The 27,951-nt window shown below is 49.9% G+C and overlaps 1 protein-coding gene and 1 long non-coding RNA gene across 2 annotated transcripts in view; one reads left to right on the plus strand and one right to left on the minus strand.

The window, feature by feature from the left end:
* The window catches only part of LOC140389989 (uncharacterized), a 104,829-nt gene that overhangs the window by 37,952 nt on the left and 38,926 nt on the right, over window positions 1-27,951 (minus strand). The window lies entirely within an intron of this gene.
* LOC140389985 (protein mab-21-like 4) overlaps window positions 1-27,951 on the plus strand; it is a 40,339-nt gene that overhangs the window by 7,046 nt on the left and 5,342 nt on the right. The window contains exons 2-4 of the mRNA XM_072474734.1: window positions 7,707-7,929; window positions 11,182-11,335; window positions 13,718-14,083. Of these exons, the coding sequence (XP_072330835.1) occupies window positions 7,707-7,929; window positions 11,182-11,335; window positions 13,718-14,083 (743 nt within the window). The remainder of the gene's footprint in view (window positions 1-7,706; window positions 7,930-11,181; window positions 11,336-13,717; window positions 14,084-27,951) is intronic.

Consider the following 27,951-nt stretch of genomic DNA (forward strand, 5'->3'; position numbering starts at 1 on the left):
AGGCTGCCACAGAGGGACAGGCAGCAGCCGCCCTGACCGACAGGACGAGGAGGGGGAGGAGGACGTCGCGGCCCCACGGCAACGGAGGCACCCGAGGGCGCCCCGTGTGTACCGGTCCCGGCAGTCATACCAGGACCTCACGGACCGGGAATGCAGGAGGAGACTCCGGATGAGGCGGGAAACCGTGGCACACATCTGCCACCTGCTGGCCCACCTGTCACCGCGTGGCACTGGCGGGGGACACCCTCTCCCCGTGTCCGTCAAGGTTACAGTGGCCCTGAACTTTTATGCAACAGGGTCATTCCAGGCACCGAGTGGGGACCTGTCCGGCACATCGCAGACATCGGTGCATCGGTGCATCCGGGCAGTGACAGATGCCCTATATGCCATGGCGCACCGCTACATCCGCTTCCCCATGGACCGGGCCAGCCAAGATGCCTGGGCCGTGGGCTTCTCTGCCGTGGCCGGGTTCCCCATGGTCCAGGGCGCGATCGATGGGATGCACGTCGCCGTGCGGCCACCTGCAGATAACAGGGCCGTGTTCACCAATAGGAAGGGGACCTATTCGATGAACGTACAGGTGGTCTGCGACCACCGCATGATGATCCTGCACGTCTGCGCCCGTTACCCAGGCAGTGTACACGACTCATACGTGTTGTCGCGGTCATCCATCCCCGGCATGTACGAAGGACGCCATCCCCGGCTGAGGGGCTGGTTGCTGGGCGACAGGGGCTACTCATTGCGATCGTGGCTGATGACGCCTATACGGAGGCCACGCAATGAGGCGGAGAACCGCTACAATGATGCCTATGTAGCGACAAGGGGAGTGATAGAGAGGTGCTTTGGCGTGCTGAAGATGCGTTTCAGGTGCCTGGACCTCTCTGGGGGCGCCCTTCAGTATCGGTCAGATAGGGTCGGCCGCATCATTGTGGTGTGCTGCGTCCTGCACAACATAGCCCAGCAGAGGGGCGATGTGCCGCAGGCAGAGGAGGGCGGAGTGGAGGAGCAGCAGGAAGAGGCGCAATCCTCCCAGATGAGGGGGATGGGGGTAATGGTCAGGGCAGACGGGGTAGACACAGGCTGGTGGCTGTCCACCGTTACCGGCTGGCCCAGCGGGCATGGGACAGACTGATAGCCGCCCGCTTCACTGACTAGATGGGCGTGGGAATCAGGTAGTATGGCCACAGGCCGCACACCATGGCAACAGCCGACCACCCACACCCCCCACCCATCCACCCACCCAGCACCCTCGCCCCCCTCCCCAACCCCACCCACCCCACCCGCATGCACACCACACCCCCCATTGCCGATCCACCTGCGGCACAACGGGCCGGGCTCACACAGTTGCGGGTGGACGCGTGTCTATTGCAGGCCATGGAGGATGATGACAACCCGCCCTGCGGTGAGCTCCTGGCTCTACATCGTTGGACTATGTCTGACCCATGGCCACAGTACCACCATCCACCCGGACCATCCCTGCATGCGGCTGTGACACTGCTTCGCACGGTCCCGTCCTCTGCCCGGGGGATGTTGATGGCGGCCCAGGGGGAAGGGGGCAGACTCACCTGGGGCTGAGGTAAGACCACCCCTCACACACACACTTGCGCTCAACGTACATGACACCCCCGCACGCTTTGGACAGAGCACAAAGGCAGCTTCTGTAGGTGTAACATTGACTTTAATAACCAAAGGAGTTCATGCACGTGCCCTAGCCCCTAAAACTCATCTGTGCCCTGCAACCGTGCCAACTTACTCAGTGTCTAACTGTTTGGCCTTACGGGCCCTTTGACTACGTCTATGTGGTTCCCCAGACGGTACAGCAGAACTGGAGGTGGACTCCTGTGATTCCTGCCCTCTGACACTGGATCCCTTTGGCGGCCGTTTCCTGGGGCGTCCTGGCCTAGCTGGGCCAGGCTGCGGCCCGGGCGACTGGGATGGCGAGCTGCCAGCCTGTCCTGCCCGTTGCCCACCCGATGCACCTGGGACAGAAGGGGGGGAGTCCGAGGTGTTGCGGTGTACCGGGACCTCCCCTACAGGGGGAGCCGGGACGGACCACACCACCTCCTCCTCCCTCGGGGTGCCCGATGGCCCCCAGGCCTCTACATGGGTGGGGGATGTGAACGGACTGGCCATCCGAAGCCCCCCCGACATCTGGCGCTGCCAGTCCTGGAGGCCCGTGCTGGTATCGACAGGGGTCTGCAGGTTTGCAGCCATGGAGCCCAGAGGGTTGGCAAACCCTGTCTGTGACAGTGCGACGCCGGCTCGCACATGGCCACTGGCGCCAATGCCCTCAGCGATGGCCTGCAGAGACTGGGCCATGGCCTGCTGAGACTGGGCCATGGCCTGCTGACTGGGCCATGGCCTGCAGAGACTGGGCTATGGCGTTGAGCGCCTCTGCCATCTGGCGCTGGCACTGGCTCATGGCCTCCTGTGAGAGGGCAGCCATTTCCTGGGCCACAGACGCCGCCTGCACGGAAAGCCCCAGGCCTCGCAAACCGTTCCCCATGTCTGACACCGTCACACCCATTGCCTCCACCGCGGACGCCACCTGTGCGGTGTCAGCTTGGGTCGCACGCATGACCGGCACCACTCCCAGCTCCTGGACGCGGGTGGACTCCTCCACCTGCGACTGCAGCCGCCGCAAGCCGCCCGTCACCCTCTTCGCTCGTCTCCGGGTCGGTGGTTGCATCGGATCTATGTGTGCGTGTGGTAACTCCAGGAACCCGGGATCCATCTGGGCGGCAGATGTTCGCTTGGGCTGGGCTGCCCTCCGACCGCCCGGCCCCTCTGCTGCTCATACCTCCACCTGCTGTACCGGGACGGCTGTGTTGTGCGCACCAGTGAGTGTACCAGACGCCTCATCACTAAAGTGCCCAACCGAGGTGAGTGTTTCTGCGATGGTGGAGGGTGTTGGTGACAGCAGTGGCGTTGTGTCGTGCTCTTCGTCCCACTCTGAGTCCATGGCACTTTGGGGTGGGGGTTCGTCTCCACCCATCCACTCTGAGTCACTGTCCGGTATTTCGTCTTCCTGGGTAGTGCTGTCCTGGGTAGGGGTGTCCTGGGCAGTGCTGTCCCGGGTAGGGGTGTCCTGGGCAGTGCTGTCCCGGGTATGGGGGAGGGGGGATATGGGGGAGGGGGGATATGGGGAGGGGGATATGGGGGAGGGGGGATATGGGGGAGGGGGGATATGGGGGAGGGGGGGATATGGGGGAGGGGGGATATGGGGAGGCTCACCCTGCCTGCTCTGACGAGGTCGTTCACCTTCTTGTGGCACTGGGTGCCTGTCCGTAGTGTCAGGGCCACAGCGGTGACGGCCTCTGCCACTTCCCTCCACAGACGCCGGCTGTGGCGTGGGGCAACTCTGCGGCCGTGCCCGGGATACAGGGCGTCCCTCCTCTGCTCCACTGCGTCCAGGAGCGCCTCCACATCCCGTGACTCGAACCTTGGGGCTGAGCGGCGGCCAGCCATCCAGTCGGGTGTTCCGGTCGGGTGTTCCGGTCGGGTGGGGGGGAGCAGCGCGGCCTTATGAGCCGTCACGCTGTGCGGCGCGGATGACGCTGCACGGCGTCGACCACGTGCGCAAGCGCGGATCCCGTTACGTCGCCTCTAGCCCATTTCGGGCCGGAGACTGTCGACCCATTTTTCCGACGTGACGCAAGTCGGATTTGCGCCGTTTTTTGCGCCGATCGGCGGACTTTCCGCCGATAACGGAGAATTTTGCCCTTGGTTTCTCCCAGAAAACGCTGCACAATTCAGCAATAAAGTTAGCTACAGACTGTCCTGTCTTCCGAAAATGACTATGGAATGTTAAACATTGTACAATTACTGAGGGCTTTGGATCGTGGCTTTTCTGAATGAGTGTAACTAAATCTACAAATGAAATGTCCCTTGGTTCTGTGGTATAGCTAAATTTCTCACTGTCTTATAGGGGGGGTGTGGGGGGAGGTTCGATGGGAAGATGTTCCCATTTCTTTTCTCTCCCCCCCCTGCCAAAATCATGCAGGGGCCCATAAATCCAGTCCCATGTCTGAAATAAGCTAATTACTGCAAATGCTGGAACCTGAAACAAGGGACATCATTCTCCGACCCCCCGCCGGGTCGGAGAATCGGCGGGGCTGGCGTGAATCCCGCCGGTTGCCGAAGTCTCCGGCACCGGAGATTCGGCGGGGGCGGGAATCGCGCCGCGCCGGTTGGCGGGCCCCCCCCGCTCGATTCTCCGGCCCGGATGGGCCGAAGTCCCGACGATAAATTGCCTGTCCTGCCGGCGTGGACTAAACCACCTTTTGAACGGCGGGGCAAGGCAGCGTCGGCGGGCTCCGGGGTCTTGGGGGGGGGGCGCGGGGCGATCTGGCCCCGGGGGGTGCCCCCACGGTAGCCTGGCCCGCGATCGGGGCCCACCGATCCGCGGGCGGGCCTGTGCCGTGGGGGCACTCTTTCCCTTCCGCCTCCGCCACGGTCTCCACCATGGCGGAGGCGGAAGAGACTCCCTCCACTGCGCATGCGTGGGAAACTGTCAGCGTCCGCTGACGCTCCCGCGCATGCGCCGCCCGGGGATGTCATTTGCGCGCCAGCTGGCGGGGCAACAAAGGCCGTTTCCGCCAGCTGGCGGGGCGGAAATTCCTCCGGCACCGGCCTAGCCCCTCAATGTTGGGGCTCGGCCCCCAAAGATGCGGAGCATTCTGCACCTTTGGGGCGGCGCGATGCCCGTCTGATTGGCGCCGTTTTGGGCGCCAGTCGGCGGACATCGCGCCCTTTCGGGAGAATTTCGCCCAAGATCAGAGAATCCTGGAAAAACCCAGCAGGTCTGGCAGCATCTGTAAGGAGAGAGAAACAGAATTAATGCTTCAAGTCCTTTTGGCTCTTCATCAGAACTATTAAGGTGTAGCTGTGGGAGATTGCAACAAAAAGAATCAACTTTAAGAACATCAAAAATGTTCTATAAAAAGTTTTGTTGCGATCTCACAACTACACTTCAATATATAACACATTTTCCCTCCCTTCGGTTCTGATGAAGAGCCAAAGGACTTGAAATATTAACTCTGCTTTCTCTATTTCCACATGCTGCCAGACATGCTGCGTTTTTCCAGCATCCTCTGTTCCCATGCCTGAACGTTGGGTCCTGGTGTATTACACTAATAGCACAATGGGAGTGGAAGATTGTGAATGTTATTGTTGTGCATGATCTAAATTTATTTTGGGACGTGGAAGAGTCTTGTATTGTTGCTGGATGGGGGAGGGGAACAATCAAGCATATTTTCCAATCTGTATTAGGGGTATTCCCTGGTAGCTGCCTAAGATCAGACCAGACTGTTCACAACCTTGCATTTGACCCCAAGATGAGCTTCAGGCCATATACTCGCACTGTCCCTAAGACTGCCTCTTGTCACCTCTGTATCATCACCCAACTTACATACATATGAACATACAAATTAAGAGCAGAAGGAGACCATTTCCCTGCTCGAAGGGACAGGTTAAAATTGCAGCCTAAGGAAGATAATAAAATTAGGCAGGGGTTTGGGGGAGGGGGGGCGAGCAGGTAGTACGCTCAATCACTGTGCATATTTCAATTGCTTACCAATTTGGCTTCCATCAGGAGTCCCGATCCTTTATTTCTGTTTTCTGGTCTGGTAACGATTTATGGAAAAGTTTTACAGATCAATTCATTCTCAGAGGTCAGGAAAATAAGAGTAGGAAAGGGTCATAGATCAGCTCGTATTCCTGGGTTATTTTCCTTTACATCTCGCTCCTCCATTAAGACGCTCCTGCTATCTCTTTGACCAAGCTTTTGGTCACATTACTATTTCGATCCCGGACTAAACCCCAACAGTTGCTAGGATACCGGACAGGAACCCCAATATTTAATTTAATTTGTAAGACTGTGAGGAAAGGATACTTTGTTCCAGGAGTGATCCTATGCCCAAATAGAGATAGAGGGCGAAATTCTCCCCCAACGGTGGGATGTCCGCCGACTGGCGCCAAAGCCGGCGCCAATCAGACGGGCATCACGCCGGCCCAAAGGTGCGGAAGGCTCCGCATCTTTGGCGGCCTAGCCCCAACATTGAGGGGCTAGGCCGACGCCGGAGGGATTTCCGCCCCGCCAGCTGGCGGAAATGGCATTTGTTTCCCCGCCAGCTGGCGCGGAAATGCGGCGCATGCGCGGGAGCGTCAGCGGCCGCTGTCAGTTTCCCAGCGCATGCGCGGGAGCGTCAGCGGCCGCTGACAGTTTCCCACGCATGCGCAGTGGAGGGAGTCTCTTCTGCCTCCGCCATGGTGGAGGCCGTGGCGGAGGCGGAAGGGAAAGAGTGCCCCCACGGCACAGGCCCGCCCGCGGATCGGTGGGCCCCGATCGCGGGCCAGGCCACCGTGGGGGAACCCCCCGGGGTCAGATCGCCCCGCTGCCCCCCCCAGGACCCCAGAGCCCGCCCACGCCGCCTGGTCCCGCCGGTAAATACCAGGTTTGATTTACGCCGGCGGGACAGGCAATTTCTGGGCGGGACTTCGGCCCATCCGGGCCGGAGAATCCAGCGGGGGGTCCCGCCAACCGGCGCGGCCGGATTCCTGCCCCCGCCCAATCTCCGGTACCGGAGACTTCGGCGGGGGCAGGGGCTGGATTCACGGCGGCCAACGGCCATTCTCCGACCCGGCGGGGGGTCGGAGAATGACGCCCAGAGTGTATTAAAACAAACTTTATTACTAACACAGTATTATTAACTTTAACACCATAAAGAAAATAGCTTACATTTACCAGATAAACAATGCTTAACAATGAAATGAACACTCCTAACAGTTATCTTTTTATCTCCATTCAAGCAAACCCCAACTAATGTCAAAATCCATTTTTAAATACAGTTAGGAATACTTGCTTTATACACATCCTTTTGACAGAGCAATTGGAGAGAGAAATCCAGTCAGGAAACAGCTTGCAGATTCTTGTCTGTCTCAGACTACTGTGTAATCTGCCAGCCTTTGAGAAGTTGCTCCAGTCCTGTTCACAGACAGATCAAAACTCACTGTTTTTAGAGAAGATGCTTGTCTGTCCACATTCCAATCTAAAACGGAACTCAAAACTGAAAGCTCAACACCTGACTGCTTCAGCCCCTGGTTCCTCCCATTAACTACATCATCTTACTAAAACTAAACACAATAGGCGGGATTCTCCATCCCGCCAGACCGATGAACGAATAAGAAAATGAAAGAAAATAAAACACCCCTGATTTAGCCTGTGGATGTAGGTGCATGTGCTTCTGTGATTAACCTCCTGCATTTGTAACAGGAGATCCTAGTGGTGAGGTTTCTTGATGGTGGGGGTCTTTATTTATATTCAAGAAAGTGTTAACAAGTTCGGTTAGACAGGGACGGCACAGTAGCATAGTGGTTAGCACTGTTGCTTCACAGCGCCAGGGACCAGGGTTCGACTCCCGACTTGGGTCACTCTGTGCGGAGTCTGCCCATTTTCTTCCTCTGGGTGCTCCAGTTTCCTCCCACAGGTCCCGAAAGATGTGTTTGTTAGGTGAATTGGACATTCTGAATTCTCCCTCAGTGTAGCTGAACAGGAGCCGGAGTGTGGCGACTAGGGGATTTTCACAGTAACTTCATTGCAGTGTTAATGTAAGCCTCCTTGTGACACTGATAAAGATTATTAGGATTATTATTACTTGCTCGGGTGTACACAATCTCTCACCACAGTACATCTCTCGTCCTCACAGGAGATGTGAATGCTTCTTTGTTGAATTTCGATGGTCCTCGGATAACACTGGTTCTAAGAAATGTGATGAAGCCCTTACGAGTTAACATCATTCCAGTGGTGAGGAGAGCCATGGAGAAGTTTCTTGAGGATGGTAATCAAAAGGAGAAGAGCATTCCAGAGACAAACAAGCAAGCAAGTCCCGAGAACATTGACATCAGCAATGGAACTTACTACCGATGGAGGTAAAGTGTCTTCTTTCCTTATTACATTCTTTCCTTATTATATTGAGTATATTCAAGAGGCGGCTGGATATAGCACTTGGGGAGAATGGGATCAAAGGCTATGGGGAGAAAGCAGGATTAGGCTATTGAGTTGGATGATCAGCCAGGATTGTGATGAATGTCGGAGCAAGCTCGAAGGGCCAAAAGGCCTCCTCCTGCTCCTATCTTCTATGTATCTTTGTATTACATTGGGCTAGAGTGAATGTTATGGCATGAGTTCAGTATTGAAAATTCTGGAATTTGTGTCAGTGTTTGGGGTATCAAATTCTCCGGTTCTTTCCATGTTCCCCATAAAATACAAATTAATTCTTTGCCATTTGTGATACAAATAAATCTCCGATAAAAGCTTGTTGCTTATTGTTCAATTCCATCAATTCATAGAGATTCATAGAATCCATAGAATCACCACAGTGCAGAAGGAGACCATTCGGCCTATTGAGTCTGCACCGACCCTCTGAAGGAGCATACTACATAGGCCCGATCCAGTCTCCCATCCTATCCCTGTTAACCCACCTAGGGGCAATTTAGCATAGCCAATCCACCTAATCTGCACATCTTTGGACTGTGGAGGAAACCGGAGCACCGATAGAAAACCCACGCAGACATGGGGAGAACGTGCAGACTCCACACAGACAGTCACCCAGGTCGGAATCGAACCCGGGACCCTGGCGCTGTGAGACAGCAGTGCTAACCACTATGGCAATGTGCCGCCCATTAGTTGTATGATTCTATGTAAATCAACTTCTACAATAATGATCACATAATTTATTTTGTCCTGCGCTGCAGTCATCTCTCTCAAAGGCGACGTTGCGTTGGACTTCACAGACAGGAAGTTCAGTTTTGAGGTTTGTACTTCTTGGTTAGTTGGATCTATATAAGGAACACACTGTTTGAAGTCTTTATTAAATATAAAAATAGGATTGAAATGGTACCTTGCGAGATGTCCAGAATCATTGGGGAAAAAGCTTGAGGGTAGAAGAGGAGAATTTAGTCACTCAGAGGATTATCAGGATCTAGGTCGTTATACCTGAAAAATGATGGTACAAACTGGTTCCATAAATAATGTTGAAAGAGAGTTGGACAGGTCTGTAATAATGAGAAGGTTACAGATTTATAGACGCAAGGTGGGCATGTAGGACTAAGCACGATACTCTTCCAAAGAGCCAGAACACACACAGCAGGCTGAATGGCCTCCTTCTGTGTTGTACATTTCTATGATTTGATGCTACTAATTCAGATTGTGAAGTATCTTTACTGACCAGTGTCCAGGCATGGTTCTTGGCATGGTTACCCTAACCTAGGAGCAGACAAAATGCTAAATTTAAGGTTATCTCAGAAGTGACTGGGTAGCTAACTGAATCAATGATAATACATTGCCATGGAATCCATTTGAGGATCTGCCATCAAAATGAGCAGTTGTTTTGGTCTCCAGTGGCATAGTGAGTAGCAATATCCACTCATAGTTCATGTTGTAGCATATTACTAAAGCACCTTACAGGCTGAAGCACCAGAAAGCCAGATCAGGCATTATGGCGACTATTGAGGCTGATTTCCAGAAAGGCCTGAAGAGGAACTGCCTCTGTTGACCTACGTGTGCGCATCTATGACATAATGTGGTGGACAAGAATGCTGCTGAAACTCACCAGATTCACCTATTATGTGAAACCCTACAGCAAATCAACTCCCATGATCAGTTCACTGTGCCCCTGGCAGGTTTAAGTAGCCACGCACAGATTGCCAAGAACAGGCTCCCAACAGGGATCAATCCTCTCACCGCTCTTGACCACATAAGCGACCTCCCCCACTCAAAGTGATGGCGCTTTGTATATGCAGATGATTTGGCCATGGCATTCCTGGCTAAAGAACTTCAGGACATTGTGAAAACACTCACTGAAGATCTATGATCTCTGGAAGCCTATTTCAAAAAATGGCTACTTCAACCAATACTGCCATTGTTTCAGCCTTCCATCTGAACAACTCAAAGGCTGGGGAAGAATTTCATGTCCAACTCTGTAGCTGCTCACTCACCCATGACCAAAAACCAAAATATTTTGGCATCACTCTTAACTGTACATTGACCTACCAGAACACTGAAGCCAAGGTCAAGATGAGAGTGAACTGGCCGGTACCACCTGGGCAGCAGAGCCAACACAATACAGTCTTTCACTCACTCTGGTCCACACAGCAACAGAGTGCTGCTGCTCAACCTGGCTCAGGAGTGAGTGATTATCCACCTCCAGGAAGTCATGGGGATAATTTCTAGGACCTTGAGACCAACACAGCTCAAATGGCTTCCTGTGCTGGCACGTATTGAACTTCCCGATATCCAAAGGGACATCTCCCACAAAGAACGCCCTCATCTGAAATCCCGTAGCCCCGACTGAAATATACTCCACACACTACAAGCTCACGGCAGTCCCATCTCCCAATGCACACCTCCTGGTCAACTATACATGTCACCAACCGTAACCTGGTAACTGACTGAGCGATGAAGTCCCAGGTTTCAACCTTTCAAAAAAATTCTGGACATCCCTCAACCACTTGAAAATAGACCGGGTAAGATCTGGCCACTTGCTCCACAAATGGAACATGAGGAACAGCTCAAATTGTGACTTTCTCAGACGCTCACCCATATACCGAACCCCTTCCCAGAGAGATCCATTCCTGGTGGAATCACAACCATTCCCACTGCGTCAGCCCAAGCTGTTGAAAGAATTGTTAACTTTGACATTAAACTACAACTGCTCCCCCAGCCATACGAATAAAAATGGCCACTCTGACAATTAGGTGGGATTTTCTGGTCCTGCCCGCTGCGAGACTGGAAATTCCTGCCTGAAGGTAAAGGACCTTTTTCTGGTCTGCTAAATGTTCCTGCGACAGGTGGGAAGTGAAAACGCCACTCTAAGATTCTGTATTGAGCTACTCTCAAATGACGTAAAGGATCTGATCCAGATCACATTCTTATTTACGATTGACAACATTCTACTAAATATTATAGTCAACTCAGTGACCACTTCATGAAACATCTCCTAACAACATCTCCATTACATTCACCAGCCTCACCGCAAGGTGCACTATCAGGGCCTTGGTGAATACCAATAACCATTAATGTCAAACACTGCTTCCGAGGGCACTTCCTATCTAATGTCTATTTAAGAAGAACATAAATGTTTGCACTAAAGGTCAGATCCATGTTATGTGTTCCAAATCCAGATTTTGTTTTGAGCGACCGATGTGGAAGTTGTTAGAGAAAGCAGATGCTGATGGGGGCCATCGTCTGGAAAGCCTGTGCATACTGGACAGGATTAAAACTGACCACTGGATTCCGGGGGAACATATGCAAGGACTCACACTTAACCAGCTTAAGGCGAGTGAACTACTTTATATATAAACATTGGATGTGCAAATGTTATGGGCCAAGATTTAGAAAACTCCAAAGCATATTATGGAATTCACCTGACCTATAACTGTTTGTTGAATTTGGCTGGGATGAGCACAAGAGCTTGCATTTCAGGTGTTATTCAACAGAGTTCTTAGGCACTTTAAATCAAAAAACAAGCTTTATTCTACGAATTTAGTTAACATTTGTATAAACACGCACAGTAAGATTTTTTATCAACTAGAACCATAAAGACCTGAATGAATTCTCCCTTAACTGTTCCAATTCAATAACAAAATCCAAGTAAAACCAGAAACCCCTTTTCAAAGGCGTGGCCCAGCACACGGCATTCTTACTGGTATAAGACTTGTTAGTGATACTCTTGTTCCGCTTTTCAAACAGCAGGTTTGAATTCCTTCCAGAAAGGAATTATCGCTTTTAAGTTATCAAGCAGTCTGAAAACAGCTTTTAAGATGAAGATCGAGAGATACTTCTTTCAACCTGTGCAGTTCAAACCAGTCCAAACACAAAGCAAAAGTAAAAACTCACAGAGCCACAGCCCAGTTCCACCCACACAATGACATCACTGAAGCCATATGATAAGACAAAAACATTTCTTCGAGGGACCCTCCCATGACACACATGGAAGCTTTTAATGTGGTAGTGTCATGATCAAGCCTTAAGTCAAATGCAGATAAAATGCAGAATTGCATCTTAGCCCCAAATGGTTTCCTCGGAGTTTGCTCAGGTTTACTTTGGATGATCTCAACCTTTCCTTTGCATGCACATATCCTTGTACACCATGGAATCTGCATTGTGATAGCTTGCTTGGAGATCTGAAGATGTTGTGAGGATTTGGAACTGAGGTTGCATTGCTGTATTCAACATTTCCCTCACTGGCAGGGTCAATCACTTTTATCGTCACATCCCTCACATATTTATTTCACCCCAAACCCGGTAACAGCACTCTGCAATTCCTTTACCCATGATCTCAGTGAGAATGGTCACACAATTCTGACCTTGGAGGTGGGAAGACACATCTGAACTTCTAATTATTCCTTCCTCCCTTTAATAATCAAATGATCAGCTGGTTTTGTATCTCTGTTTGTCACTCAGTTACTAGACCAGTTCCCAGCGAGATCAATTTTGAACCATCCCACCCCTCCCTCAAATGAGCAGCCAAGTAGAAGGGTTTAATAGGACCCTGGCTTGGATGGAGCATGCACACTCTGAGCAGCACCCCAAGTGCTGGAATAATAACAATATTGTCTTTAATCAATAATATCTTTATTGTCACAAGTACCCTTACATTAACACTGCAACAAAGTTACTGTGAAAATCCCCTAGTCGCCACACTCCCGCGCCTGTTCAGGTACACAGAGGGAGAATTCAGAATGTCCAAATTACCTAAAAGCTCGTCTTTCGGGACTTGTGGGAGGAAACCGAAGCCCCCGGAGGAAACCCACGTAGACACGGGGAGAACGTGCAGACTCCGCACAGACAGTGACCCAAGCCAGGAATCGAACCTGGGACCATGGTGCTGCGAAGCCATAGTGCTAACCACTATGCTACCATGCTGTATTTAAGCAAGGTGACAGCCCAAGAATTTGGCATTTGAGTTAGTATCCAAACACTGAGTTTGGATATTAACTGAGCTAAATAGCAGAGAGGCATGGCCAAGGATAACCAACAACAAGAAATGGAATAGAATTGATGGATGGGTCGAGTATGTATTCGGACTGATAACTGAGTAAGTACAAGAGGATTCAGAAGGTACAAAGGGCTCGCAGAAAGACAGCTGTGATGTGAAATACCAAATGGGTCAGAACATAATGACCGGACCTATACTCTTCCCTAGAGACGGGTTAGCAGTCACTGACCATCCTGAGGTTGAAATATATCTCTGTTCCTTCACTGTCACTGGAGCTAAATCCTGGAACTCCCTCCCCGAAGACGCTGTACTGCAGAAACTTGACATAGTTTCTTTGAGGAAGGCACAGGGGGACAAGATCTCCTTCTTTTTGTTGGAAATATATCGCCCGTCCCTTCATTGCCATAGGGTCAGAATTCTGGAATTCTCTACCTAACAGCACCATGGATGTACCTGCCAGTTACAAGAACCACACAGGCTGCAGTCACCACCACTTTCTGAGGGGCAACTAAGGATGGACAACAAATGTTGGGATTGCTAGCAATACCCACATTCCACGAGAATGAGTACAGAGCAAAATAATGTAATCGCTGATCTCAAACAATTTTCATAAAGTTTCTTTACGTCCAATGCCTGACATTGCCCTATATTATACTTCAGATTATTACCATGCACTAAGTGTAATGCTTGACAGTTACCATTATTTTTGATTTTACCAGATGGTCTTACTCTGGGCCATGAAGTTTTTCCCAGCTCAAGAGGACTGGGTTGACTTGGAATCGTCTGTTTATCGGATGTTAGTGGTGCTGCTCCGCTGCCTGACCCTCCAGAACCTCCCCAACTACTTCATGCACGAGATCAACGCTTTCCACGAAGGTTTTCCGCCCCAGTTTGACTTCAAAACCATTTACAAGAAAGTGGAAGATTTCACTGATAGCCCGGAGAAATACCTACAGATCCACATGACCCACCTCCTCCCCACCCATCGCCAACGCATTGACAGTTATGTGAAGATGCTTCTGCAGATCCAGGATGATGAGGGCCTTTACTGGAACACCGCCTATTTTGACATCTTCTTAAATAAGGTAAATGTCTGGGTCTTCTTCTGGAGGGAATGGAGGGGAGAATATAACAAATTCCTGTTTAATCAAAATTTCCAGGGGGGGGGATTCTCCACGAACCGGCGGGGTAGGCAACTCTGGCGCGAAGGAGTGGCGTGAACCACTCCGGCGTCAGGCCGCCCGAAGGTGCGGATTCCTCCGCACCTTCAGGGGCTAGGCCGGCGGCGGGGTGGTTTGCGCCGCACTGACCGGCGCGGAAGGGGCTTGGCACCACGCCAACCGGCGCCGAAGGGCCTCCGCCGGCCGGCGCGAGTTAGAGCATGTGCGGGAACGCCAGCGTGTGCTGGCGTCATCCCAGCGCACGCGCAGGGGGGTTCATCACCGCTTCGGCCATCGCGGACTGTTACAGAGGCCGACACGGAGGAATAGAGTGCCCCCGTGGCACAGGCCTGCCCACGGGTCGGTGGGCTCCAATCGCGGGCCAGATCCCCCCGCGCCACCCTGAGGACCCCAGACGCCGCCCGCGGAGCCAGGTCCCGCCGGTAAGTACCTGTTGTAATTTACGCCGGCGGGACCGGCCGTAAACGGTTGGCCACTCGACCCATCGCGGGCCGGAGAATCGTCGGGGGGGGGCGCTGCCAACGGCCCCCTACCTGCGCGCTGCGATTCCCGACCCGGCCAAATCCCCGGCCCCGGAGAATTCGGCAGGCGGCGGGGGCGGGATTCACGCCGCCCCTCGGTGATTCTCCGACCCGGCGGGGGGGTCGGAGAATCCCACCCCAGGTCAGAGACTTTATGGGCTGGCTACAGAGGAAAGTTCTGATCAAACATGCCCAGGGGCGGTATAGTATGGGGTTTGAAACCCTCCCAATATTAATGTTCCTGGCTATAACACTGATTTAGGGGAAACAGTGGCGTCCTGGTAAGGTCACTCGATTGGTTAACTAGAGGCAGAGAATCATGTGCTTTGGGCGTGGGATCAAAGGCCACCATAGCAGCTGGTGGAATTTAGTTAAATTAATAAACCTGCAATTAGAACCCATCTTGCTCACTAATACCCTCAAGGGAAGGAAATCTGCCATCCTTTTCAGGTCTAGCCTACATGTGACTCCAGACCAACAGCAATGTGATTGACTTTTAAATACCCTCTGAAATGGCTGAGCAAACCACTCAATTCACGGGCAATTAGGGATGGGCAACAAATATTCACCTTGCCGGTGATGCCCATAAAGAAGAAAGAAAGAAAAAAGCTCTCTTTGTCTACACTGTCTCATCAAAAACTTCCATGGCAAGTACAGTGCAGGTTTGGTACAGAGGACGGTGATCCCTATTGTAGCACTTACCATTTTTCTCACCATACATCCCTGGGACCTATTTGAATGACGTTTCAATTCAGATGAAAATCGCAGTTAACAAGAATTTCTACAGTGCAGAAGGAAGCCATTCAGCCCATTGAGACTGCACTACCCATGTCCACTCCCTTGTCCACCCCACCCTGTAACCCAACCTGACCTGCACATCCCTAGACACTAATGGGCAATTTAGCATGGCCAATCCATCTAGCCTGCACATCTTTGGACTATGGGAGGAAACCAGAACACCCGGAGGAAACTCTCACAGGGACGGGAAGAATGTACACACTCCACACATACAGCCACCCAAGGCTGGAATTGAACCCGGGTCCCTGGTGCTGTGAAAAGGAAATGTTCAAAAACAGAAAATTATCTGTTTGAGGAGTGGCGTGCAGTGGTTCTTTTAAGGACCTCTGATTATGTCACCCAAACTCGGAGCCACTGCGCTTCATCTGCTCCATAATGCATAAAAATAACGTTCAATGATTTGGAAAATGGCAGGATGTGAAAAGCCTTGTTTTCCAGGTTCCCGTTCTGGGGTCTCAGCACTGCACCATCCTCATTAATGATGGGATTAAGGAATTGAGCATTGTAGATCCAAGTTTGCAGATGACACTAATTTAGACATGATAGATAAGATCGAGAAGTTGCAAAAGGACAACGTTTAAGCGAGTGGACAAAACTATGGCACATCGAGTTTAATGTGGCAAGTGTGAAGTCATTCATTTTGGATCCAAGAAAGATGGGTCAGAGTATTTTCCAAATGTTGAGAGCTGGGAACAGTAGATGAGCAAAGAGATTTGGGAAACCAAGTACCTAAATCATTGAAACCTAGTCGACAGGGACAAAAAGCGAGTGATAAAACTAATAAAATGTTCTTTATCTCAAAGGGGAACGGATCACAGTGCTATAATTCAGTTGTATAGAATTAAGGTTAGGCCGCCATCTAGAATTCTCCTTCTCCCTGAGAGGAGAGTAGCAACCATGGACTTCCATTGGATTAATGCTCGGTAAAGTATTGGTTTGCTATCAGCCCATAAATCCTTCCAAAATGCCTAATGGCAGGTAGAAAAAGTAGGGGAGCCTTCTGCAATATGGCTGACCAGAAGGCTCTCCTACTCTTTCTACCTGCCATTAGGCATTTTGGAAGGATTTATGGGCTGATAGTTAACCTGTTTGGCCACATTCTGATCGCACCCTTCTGTTGTCTTCAAGTCAGGAAGTGGGGCTTGAATCTGGCCCAGAGGTAGGAACGCTAACCCACTGTGTCACAAGAACTCCCACTCATCTGGACCACTGAATTCATTTTGGTCAGGAAAGATAGGCTTAGCTCATATTGCCTTGAGCAAAGAAAATTGAGGTTTTTATCAGACCTGATTAGGGAAAATAAGGTGAAAGAACACGAAGGTGATCACAATATGATTGAATTTACCCTGTAGTTTGAGAGGGAGAAACTGGAATCTGGGGCGGGATTCTCCGACCCCACGCCGGGTCTTGAATCCAGCCCCCGCCGTGTCCCGAAGTCTCCGCCACCAGAGATTCGGCGGGGGCGGGAATCGCGTCGCGCCGGTCGGCGGGCCCACCCCCGCCGATTCTCCGGCCCGCGATGGGCCGAAGTCCCGCTGCTGGAATGCCTGTCCCGCCAGCGTGGATTAAACCACCTTTTGAACGGTGGGACAAAGTGGTGCGGGCAGGCTCCGGGGTCCTGGGGGGGGGGGGGGGGGGGGGGGGGGCGGGGGGATCTGGCCCCGGGGGCGGGGGGATCTGGCCCCGGGGGGGTGCCCCCACGGTGGCCTGGCCCGCGATTGGGGCCCATCGATCCGCGGGCAGGCCTGTGCCGTGGGGGCACTCTTTTTCTTCCATCTTCGCCATGGTCTTCACTATGGCAGAGGCGGAAGAGACCCCCTCCCCAGCACATGCGCGGGGATGACGCCAGCAGCCGCTGATGCTCCCGGTCTGGCGAAGACCTTTTTCCCCCGGCAGACGTGGCGCCAAAGGCCTTTCCCGCCAGCCGGCGGAGCGCAAACTACTCCGGCGCGGGCCTAGCCCCTCAAGGTGAGGGCTTCGCCCCTAAAGGTGCGGAAGCGGCCCGATGCCGGAGTGGTTCCCGTCACTCCATTACGCCGGAACCCCCCGCCCCGCCGGGTAGGAGAGAATCTCGCCCCAGATGTTTGATTTGATTTATTGTCACATGTACCGAAGTACAGTGGAAAGTATTTTTCTGCGGCCGAGGGAACGTACACAATACGTACATAGTAGCCAAAAGAATAATCAACAGAGAACATTGACAAATGGTACATCGACAAACAGTGATTGGTTACAGTGCGGAACAAGGGGCCAAACAAAACAAATACATGAGAAAACATAGAAGAACATTATTAGTAATTATATAAGAGGGAAATAGTTTTAGTAGGTCAGAACGCTGATAAGAGATAAAAGAAAAGGGACGGGGGAGAGAGTTCGCAGCGAGTCGCCATGCTCCGGCGCCATCTTGATGTAACGGTTTTACCATTGAATAAACGTAACTATAAAGACATGAAGGAGGAGATGGCCAGAGATGATTGGAAGGGGAGCCTAATAGAGAAGACAGTGGAACATCAATGGCATTAGTTTTGGGGGGTTATTTGGGAGGCGCAACAGAAATCATTATTAATAATAATAATAATAATAATAATAAGCTTTACTAGTGTCACAAGTAGGCTTACATTAACACTGGCAATGAAGTCACTGTGAAAATCCCCGAGTCGGCACACTCCGGTGCCTGTTCGGATACACTGAGGGAGAATTTAGAATGTCCAATTCACCTAACAAGCACATCTTTTGGGACTTGTGGGAGGAAACCAGAACACCGGGAGGAAACCCACGCAGACACGGGGAGAACATGCAGACTCCGCACAGACAGTGACCCAAGCCGGGAATCGAACTCTGGTCCCTGACGCTGTGAAGCAACTGTGCTAACCACTGTGCTACCATGGCATCCATCCATTCATCCCAAGGAGGAGGAAACTTGCTAAGGGGAGGATGAGACATCCATGGCTGACGAGGGAAGTCAAGGACATAAAAGCAAAAGATAAAGCATACAAGGTGGTGAGGATTAGTGGGAAGCCAGAGGTTTGGGAAGCCTTTAAAAGTGAGCAGAGGACAACTAAAAAAAGCAATAAGGGGGAGAGATGAAATATGAGTGTAAGCTGGCTAGTAATATAAAAGAAGATAGCAAGAGTTTTTTCAAATGAAAAAGTTAAGAGAGAGGCAAGAATAGACACTATACAACTGGAAAATTATGCTGGAGAAGTAGAAGTAGGAAACAAAGAAATGGCAGAGGAACTGAATAGTTACTTTGCATCAGTCTCCATGTTGGAAGACACCAGTGGGATACCAGATCTTCAGGACAATCAGGGGGCAGAGGTAAGTGTAGTGACCATCACTAAGTAGAAGGTTCTGGGAAACTGAAAGGTCTGAAGGTGGATAAATCACCTGGACCGGATAGACTACACCCCAAAATTCTAAAGGAAATAGTTGAGGAGATTGTGGAGGCATTGTTGGTGATCTTTCAGGAATCACTGAAGGCAGGAAGGACTGGAAAATAGCTAATGAGACACACTGTTTAAGAAGGGAGGGAGTCAGAAGATGGGGAATTACAGGCCGGTTAGCCTGACTTCGGTCATTGGTCAGATTTTAGAGTCCATGGGCTGTTTAGCACAGGGCTAAATCGCTGGCTTTGAAAGCAGACCAAGACAGGCCAGTAGCACGGTTCGATTCCTGTAACAGCCTCCCCGAACAGGTGCCGGAATGTGGCGACTAGGGGCTTTTCACAGTAACTTCATTTGAAGCCTACTTGTGACAATAAGCGATTTTCATTTTCATTATTAAAGATCAAATTGCGGAGTACTTGGAAGTGCATGATAAAATAGGACTGAGTCAGCACGGCTTCGTCAAGGGGAGGTCATGTCTGACAAATCTGTTTGAATTCTTTGAGGAAATTAGACAAAGGAGAACCAGTGGACATGATCTATTTAGATTTCCAGAAGGCATTTGACAAGGTACCATATAGGAGGCTGTTAAATAAGTTAAGAACATAAGAACATAAGAACTAGGAGCAGGAGTAGGCCATCTGGCCCCTCAAGCCTGCTCCACCATTCAATGAGATCATGGCTGATCTTTTGTGGACTCAGCTCCACTTTCCGGCCCGAACACCATAACCCTTAATCCCTTTATTCTTAAGAGCCCATTATGTTAAGGGTAAGATCCTGGCATGGATAGAGGATTGGCTGACTGGCAAATGGCAGAGAGTGGGGATAAAGGGGTCGTTTTCAGGATGGCAGCCAGTGACTAGTGCCTCAGGGGTCAGTGCTGGGACCACAACTTTTCACACGATACATTAACGATCTGGAAGAAGGAACTGAGGACACTGTTGCTAAGTGTGAAAATGATACAAAAGATATGCAGTGTCACAGGTAGTATTAAGAAAGCAGAGGGCTACAGAAGGACTTGGACATGCTAGGAGAGTGGGCAAAGATGTGACAGATGGAATACAATGTGGAAAAGTGTGAGTTTATGGATTTTGGTAGGACGAATGGAGCCATAGGCTATTTTCTAAATGGGAAAAGCACAAAGGAACTTAGGACTCATAGTTCAAGATTCTCTTAAGGTTAACGTGCAGGTTCAGTCGGCAATTAGGAAGGCAAATGCAATGTTAGCATTCATGCCGAGAGGGCTAGAATACGAGGGCGGGGATGTATTTCTGAGGCTGTATAAGGCTCTGGTCAGACCCCATTTGGAGTATTGTGAGCAGTTTAAGGCCCGTATCTAAGGAAGGATGTGCTGGCCTTGGAAATGGTCTAGCGGCGGGCGGTTCACAGGAAAGATACCTGGAATGAAGAGCTTGCCATTTGGGTTTTCCCCAGCACTGCCCCCAGCATAGGTTGTCATTTCCACATGGCACTGCTAGGTTGACGCTTCCATGTTGCCAGTTCCAGGTGGCAGTGCATTGCATGTCCCTATTATTCCCCCGCTGAGGCTATACCTACATCTGTGCCCCTGGAGCGATCCCCTCGACTGCTTCACACCTGGCCAAACCTGTTGTAAACATCATCGACGTGACGTATGATTATTAAGTGAGGGGGGGGATCATTTGGCAAGGGGGGTGCACTAATAATATTGAAATCCATTCAAATTTATTAAAATTCGGTTCATGCCTTTTGTAGGGAAAATCGGGATTTGAGATTGCTTCAACGAGAATCGCGTTTCCCGATGCTCGTGAGATTTTCCACCCGCACTGCTGTTCCGGCAGACGGCGAGTGTGCAAGCAAGATTGCGCCTTATGTTCCTATGTAAAGACTGTGAAACAAAAGACATGGAAGTGTATATGGACAAGTCTTTAAATATGATAGGACATATTGAGAAGTCTGTTAAAGTGTAGGAAGTGAAGGATACCTTTTGATAACTTAAGCATGAAAGTACAAAAATAAGAAAGTAATGCTAATCATTTAATAAAACCCTGATTATACCCTAGCCAGAGTATAGTGGCCAATTCTGGGCAGCACACCTTAGAAACCATGATAGAGCTTTGGAGAAGGTGCAAAAGGGAGTGAGCTGGAATCGTACCAGAGGTGAAAGAGTTCAGTTACACAGTGAGATTCGAGAACGTATAATGAGAGGATGTAGATGTAAGATAGGCAAATAGAGACAGAGGCAACATGAAGGAAAACAGTTAAACAGCAAATTTTTACAATCTGGAATCCATTCCCTGAAGGGATGGTGGAAACAGACTCAATAATATTGCAATAATGATAATCAGGCGGGGTCCACGTTTAAATTGCAAATACATGACTGCCTAAGGAATTTTAAGGTCAGTCATATGAAACACGTTGCCACTTCATCTGAGCAGGCCTCTGATGGTGAATGCTTCATTTCCAGACGTTTCTGCTCTTTGAAGTATCTCAGTGTTGATTATTTCCATTTGAAACTCATGATGTTCTGAATGAATCTCATGTGGAACAAGTCCAACCACCTAATAGCAGCTAATACATGTCTGAGAGGCTTACGAGGGGTAGATCGTACCACAGCTCTTGCTTAAATGAGGGAATGGCAAGTTTGCTCTGGCAGTTCTATTTGAAAATCTAATTCAATGACAATCTAGAATTAAAAGTCGATTGTCATAAAAACCCATCTGGTTCACTCATGTCCTTTAGGGGAGGAAATCTGCCATCCTTACCTGGTCTGTCGTACATGTGACTCCAGACCCACAGCAATGTGGCTGATTCTTAAATGTCCTTTGAAGTGGCCTAAGAAGCCACTCAGTTAAATAGCAATTAGGGATGGACAATGTTTTTCTTATTTAGGGGAGATGGTGGCAAAATGGTGATTGTCACTGGACTATTGATCCAGAGACCCTGAGCAGTGCTCTGGGGACCTTGGTTCGAATCTCAACACAGCTGATGGTGAAATTTGAATTCAATAAAAATCTGAAATTAAAAGTCTAGTGATGAAACTATTGTCGATTGTTGTAAAAACCCATCTGGTTCACTAATTTCCTGTAGGGAAGGAAATCTGCCGTCCTTACCCAGTCTGGCCTATATGTGACTCCAGATCCACAGCCATGCAGTTTACTCTTAAAATGCCCTCTGCAATGGCCCAGCAAGCCACTCAGTTGAAGGGCAATTAGGGATGGGTAATAAATGTCCAGCCTGCGATCCCCACACCCCATAAATCAATAAAACAAGTTGTCACCTGTCAGTGCAGACATTTGTGCAAATTGCACTTCCGAGACAGCTGAAGTTACCTCCAGCCTTCAGGATTGTGTCATTGAAAACTATGGTGGATGGGCTAGAGACAGAGATTGGTAGTGTTTGGTGGAGTATCTCTGTCTTCCATAAGCCGATGGTTAGCCCAGGGTCAGCCGCTTTCGAAAAATGGTTAAAACCACCCCTACCAGAGTAAATGGGTGGCAAGTAACTAGCTTCATCTTGCAATAGGTGCTGCAGGATTATTCACTGAATAGCCAGATGAGAGCACAGATATTGAAACCTTCCTTAAAATGCTGGTTCTCTGTGGATTCTTTATCTTGCAGAACCCTGTTAAGTTTCCAGGATCTGATGCACTCCACAAAGTAGGAGAGAAAATTGCAGGTGTTCCAGCTGTAATCTTCCAAAGTTCTGCCAATTCAGAAATTGTCTCTTTAGATAGGAACAATTGAAACATAACTTCATTATTTAAGAAAAGTGAAAGTAAATTATAGACCTGCTCATATAACATCTGTGAGGAGATTCAAATTTATAGTCAAGGAGAGAGTGACAGAGCACTTAGACAAATTCAAGCTGATTAGAGATAGCCAGGATGACAAACCTTCCCTTATTTTACATGATTGGCCCTGTAATTGAGCTCACTGTCCCCTTTTCCAGGTGGCATGCATTCCGAAGCTCCCCCCCCCCCCCCCCACACCCCACGCCCCCCCCCCCCCGCCCCGGAAATTTGGCCATTAAATCTTGTGAATACTCTCCATCTTCACCCTCTCGAAACTTAGACAGCACCTTCCCCCCAACCCACTCTCACAGTCCGAGCAGAAATGTTTTCGCTAACTCCATCCCCCTCCCCAGTCGTGGACCAGACCGTTTGGATCTACGGTGTTCTATTCAATCACTTGCTTTTCATTCCAACAGAGAATAAATAAAGGAATTTGCATTTACTGAGCTACTTACGCAATCTCAGGGTTCCCCAAAGTGCTTCATTTAAAAAATGTATTCAACATTTTCAATTTTATACATAGCAATAAAACCATAACAAGCAATGGAACCGCGCCCCCACCCCCCAGGCCCCCATCAATGAAACCACCCCCCTCCCAACTCCCTCCTCTCCCTGCCTGCGTCCCACCTCCCTAGCAACTAACGGCAACCAGCTCTTTAAAGTACAACATAAACAGCTGCCATCTTCGGTTGACCCGCTCAATTGCCCCCATCATGGTGTACTTGAGCTTCTCAAGATATAAAAGCTCCATAAGATCCCCCGGCTATACTGAGGCTCTGGGTGGAGAAGCTGATCTCCACCCCAACAGCACCCACCTTTGAATAATCAACGAGGCAAAGGCCAGAACATCAGCCTCCGCCCCCGTCTGAAGCCCGGCAGATGAAAGCCCAAATATGACCCCTAAAGAACAGGGCTTCAGTTCCATTTGCAGAATCACTGACTTGGTGCTAAAGAAGGAGACCCAGAGCCTCAGGAGCTTAGGATATGATCAGAACATGTGAAAGTGGTTAACTGGACCCCACCCACAGCGCTCACACTTATCCTCCACAAACAACCTACTCATCTTAGACCTAATCAAGTGAGCCCCATGTACTATCTTCAACTGTATCAACCTTAATGTCGCACACAAAGGTTCAGCATTCACCCTCTGCAGTGCCTCGCACCACATCCCATCCTATAATTCCAATCCCAACCCTTCCTCCCACTTGACCTTGATCCCCTTCATCGATGCTACATCCTCTGCCATAATCCTTTCATAAGCCCCCAAAATGCTCCCCACCACTATCCCTGAAAGTGATAAAACCTTCTCGAGCATCGAGGATGGCGGCACCACTGAGAATGTTGGAAAGACCTTTTTGCAAAATTGCAAACCTGTAGATACCGAAACGCATCGAACTGCGAAAGCCCAAATTTCTCCGACAACTCCTCCCCGCTTACAAAACGCCCCTCCAAAAAATAATCCCTCATCCCTTCCACCCCTTTCTGCTCGTACCCATTAAACCTAGTGTCTAACCTTGCCGGCTCAAACATTGGTTTACACAAATTGGCGGCAACTTCGATCCGGTGCCCAATTTAAAGTGCTGCCGAAATTGTCTCCATATCTTCAGTGTGAGTAATTGAGTTCAGTGAACCAGATTCGCTGAACATTTCCCCAGGAGAAAACGGAAACAAGGCTGTCACTAATGCCCTCAACCCCGACTCCCTACACGAACATGATTCCATACGCATCCACGCAGCCTCAGGATCCCCACACTGTCCCAGCACCTTCTCTGCATTGGCTGCCCAGTATTAGTATATCAAGCTCGGCAATGCCAAGCGCCCTGACTGCTGGTCCCTCTAAAGGGCCGTCTTCTTAATCATGGCCACTTTACCCGCCCAAATAAATGAAATCAATCTCTCAACTCCCCCAAAGAAGGATTTTGGCAGGAAAACTATCAAACACTGGAATAAAAACAGAAATTGTTCGCCAACTGAATTCCGCCCGCCAAAGAGAGGGAGACTATCCCACCTCTGCAATTCAGCCATGACCCTATTCATATTGCTTGTAAAGTTCAATTTACAAAGCCGTGCCCAACCCAAGCTGCCTGCACCCCCAAATATCTAAAATGAGAACCCCTTGAACAAAACAGCAACACCCCCATATTGACTCGGGCGGCACAATAGCACAAGTGGTTAGCAATGTTGCTGCACAGCGCCAGGGACCCGTGTTTGATTCCTGGCTTGGGTCACTGTCTGTGCGGAGTCTGCACTTTCTCTTCCTGTCTGCGTGGGTTTCCTCCGGGTGCTCCGGTTTCCTCCCACAGTCCAAAGATGTGCAGGTTAGGTGGATTGGTTACGCTAAATTGCCCTTAGTGTCCAAAAGTTAGATATGGTTGCTGGGTTACGGGGATAGGGTGGAGGTGTCGGATTAGGTCGGGTGCTCTTTCTAGGGTGTAGACTCGATGGGCCAAATGGCCTCCTTCTGCACTGTAAATTCTATGAAATGTATGACTCTGCTCCCCGGTGGAGTGACCAGTAAACTCACTTTTCTCCCAATTCAATTTATACCCATAAAAAGCCCCAACACGCTTCAACAGCGCCATAATATCACCCATTGTGGGGATTGGCTTCGTCAAATACAAAAGAAGATCATCAGCAATTAAGGACACACTGTGTTTCTTCCCCCTCCCATTATCCCTCTCCACCTATCAGAGACAATGGCCAAAGGCCAACGCAACAAGAGGGAGGACATAGGGCACCCCTGCCTCATTCCCCTGTGCAGCTGAAAATCCCAAACACACATTATTTGCTGGGAGACTAGCCTTAGGTGCCTTGTATAACAACTGAACCCACAAAATGAATTTAGGCCCTTGCCCAAACCGCTCTGGCATTGCAAACAAATATCGCCATTCTATCCTATCAAAAGCTTTCTCGGCATTAACACCACAATAACCTCCCTCCCTTCTGACGAGGACAACATCACAATTAAAATCCGTCACACATTAGACGACAAAGCCTACCCTTCACAAACCCTGTCTGATCCTCCCCAATAACCTAAGGGAGACACTCCTCCAACCTCAGCACTTCACCTTGGTCAAAATCTTAGCATCCACATTTAATAAGGAAATCGGACGATACGACCCACCCTCCACTGAGTTCTTATCCTTTTTTAACAGAAGTGAGATGGGCGCTTACATCATTGTCTTCTAAAGAGACCGCCGCGCTACTGAATTCTCAACACCTCCACCAATAACGGTACCAGCCGATCTGCAAACTTTTCATAAAATTCCACCGGGAACCCCATCCGGCCCCGACGCCTTACCCATCGGCATTCGTCCAATAGCTGCCCGGACCTCTTCCATCCCCAGTGGTTCCTCCAACTCTTCCAGATCCTCCTCCTCCACATTAGGACATTCCAACCCCTCCAGAAACACCACCATATGTGGGTCCTCCCCAGATGGCTCCGACTTATAAAGACCTTTATAGGATGCCTCCAACGCCGCATTAACTTTATCCGGTGCAAACACTAGTCCACTACCTGAATCCCAACCCTGAACAATCACTTGGGAGCCTCCCACCTCAGCTGACCAGCCAAACGATGACTGCCCTTCTCCCCATATTTGTACCTTACCCCCTTTGAGCACCGCAACTGGCGCACCGCCTTATCAGTAGATAATAGGTCAAACTGCATCTGTGACTTCTTTCTACTAGTCAGAAGTTCTGGAGTAGGATCACTCGAAAACCTACCATCTACCTCCAAAATCCCTACCACCAACCTTTGACATTCCTTGCCTCCCTATCCATCTGCGCCTTATTCAAAATTATCTCCCCTCTTACCATGTCCTTCAGGTCCTCCCACAGAAATGAAGGCAGAACCTCCCTATTTTTGTTAAACCCCCCACATACTTATCAATCACCCTTGCCACCTTCTCACAGAATCACAAATCCATCAACAACCCTACATCCAAACTCCATGTCGGCCGCTGAACTAGCCCCTTCTCCAAGACCATCTACCAGGCGCAGAATATTCCACATTCCTCACCTCTGGCGGAGACCTCCCCACCTCAAAAAAGTTGATGGGTGAATACACTTTATGCACTGGAGAAAAAAGGGAGAATTCCCTCCCCCACCAGGGTGCAAAAGCCGCCATGGATCCGCTCCACCATCTCCCTAATAAACGTAGTCAGTTCCTTTGCTATCGCTGAAGGGGCTAACGACTTCGGCTTAGGCCAATTTATGATTTAGAACACAATTCAAATCGCCCCCCAAATTCAACTGATGCGTGTCCAAATCTGGTGTGTCAGCCAACATCCTCTTCATGAACGCTAAAACCACTCATTTATCAACCCTCAAACTCTTCAAATGAGAGAAAACTCCCACACACTTCACTGGGCCCCTCAAACTCTGCACATTCCAAGGAACCAATCGAATCGGTGGGTCTCTCACCCCCCTCAAAGAATAACCCCCAGTCGCTATCAGAAATCTATCCCCCCCCCTCCCCTATTCCTGAAATTCCCTAGCAACCACCTCTTGAACCAACACATCTCTCCTCCATTCCTTTCCCCCAACTATTCACACCTAGGTCAATCAAAACCTGTTAGTCAGCCACAACCCCTCCTCCCCACCTCACTCCCGCTCACTAGCCAACTTTAGCCTGTGAGTGGCCCCCACGCCAGGACCCATTTCACATAAGTAAACAACAAAAGAAAGAAACTAAAACCCAAATCACCAAACTCCAGAGCCGTAACTCCCCTATCCCCTCCTTCAACCTTAAAACTACCAAACAACCCTCCCCTTCCCCCGAGTCACATGTTCCCTTAAAACCAAAAAGAACAACCAAAAAAAACCAACCACATAAATTTCAATTGACAACTCTATACAAAAAAGGGAAGGGGAAGAAAGAGAAATGAGAAAAAATACAACTTTACAATGTTCCCATAAAAACCCATCCCAAACACCAGCAAAGTCCCATTCACACCCCCTCAGTTCAGTCCAAGTTTAATAAAAGCCTCCAATTCCTCCGCCGTCTCGAAGGAATGGTATTAGGAATTATGAGTAACTCTCAGCCTCACTGAGTACACCACTCCAAAAGGCACGCCACTCTTATAAACCGCTGACTTCGCCCTGTCAAAGGCTGCACGCTTCCTGGTCAATTCTGCCATGACATCCGCGGTCTTCCCACCACACCTCCCAATTCTCCTTGGCCCATTTCAGGACCCTCGCCTTCATTCAATAGCTGTGAAAACATGCTATCACCGCTGTAATAGGTGCGGCTCCACCCAACAAACTTGCCTTCGCCATCTTCGATCCCACCGGACT

The sequence above is a fragment of the Scyliorhinus torazame genome, chromosome 14 (genome assembly GCF_047496885.1).
Source record: "Scyliorhinus torazame isolate Kashiwa2021f chromosome 14, sScyTor2.1, whole genome shotgun sequence".
NCBI classification, from domain to species: domain Eukaryota; kingdom Metazoa; phylum Chordata; class Chondrichthyes; order Carcharhiniformes; family Scyliorhinidae; genus Scyliorhinus; species Scyliorhinus torazame.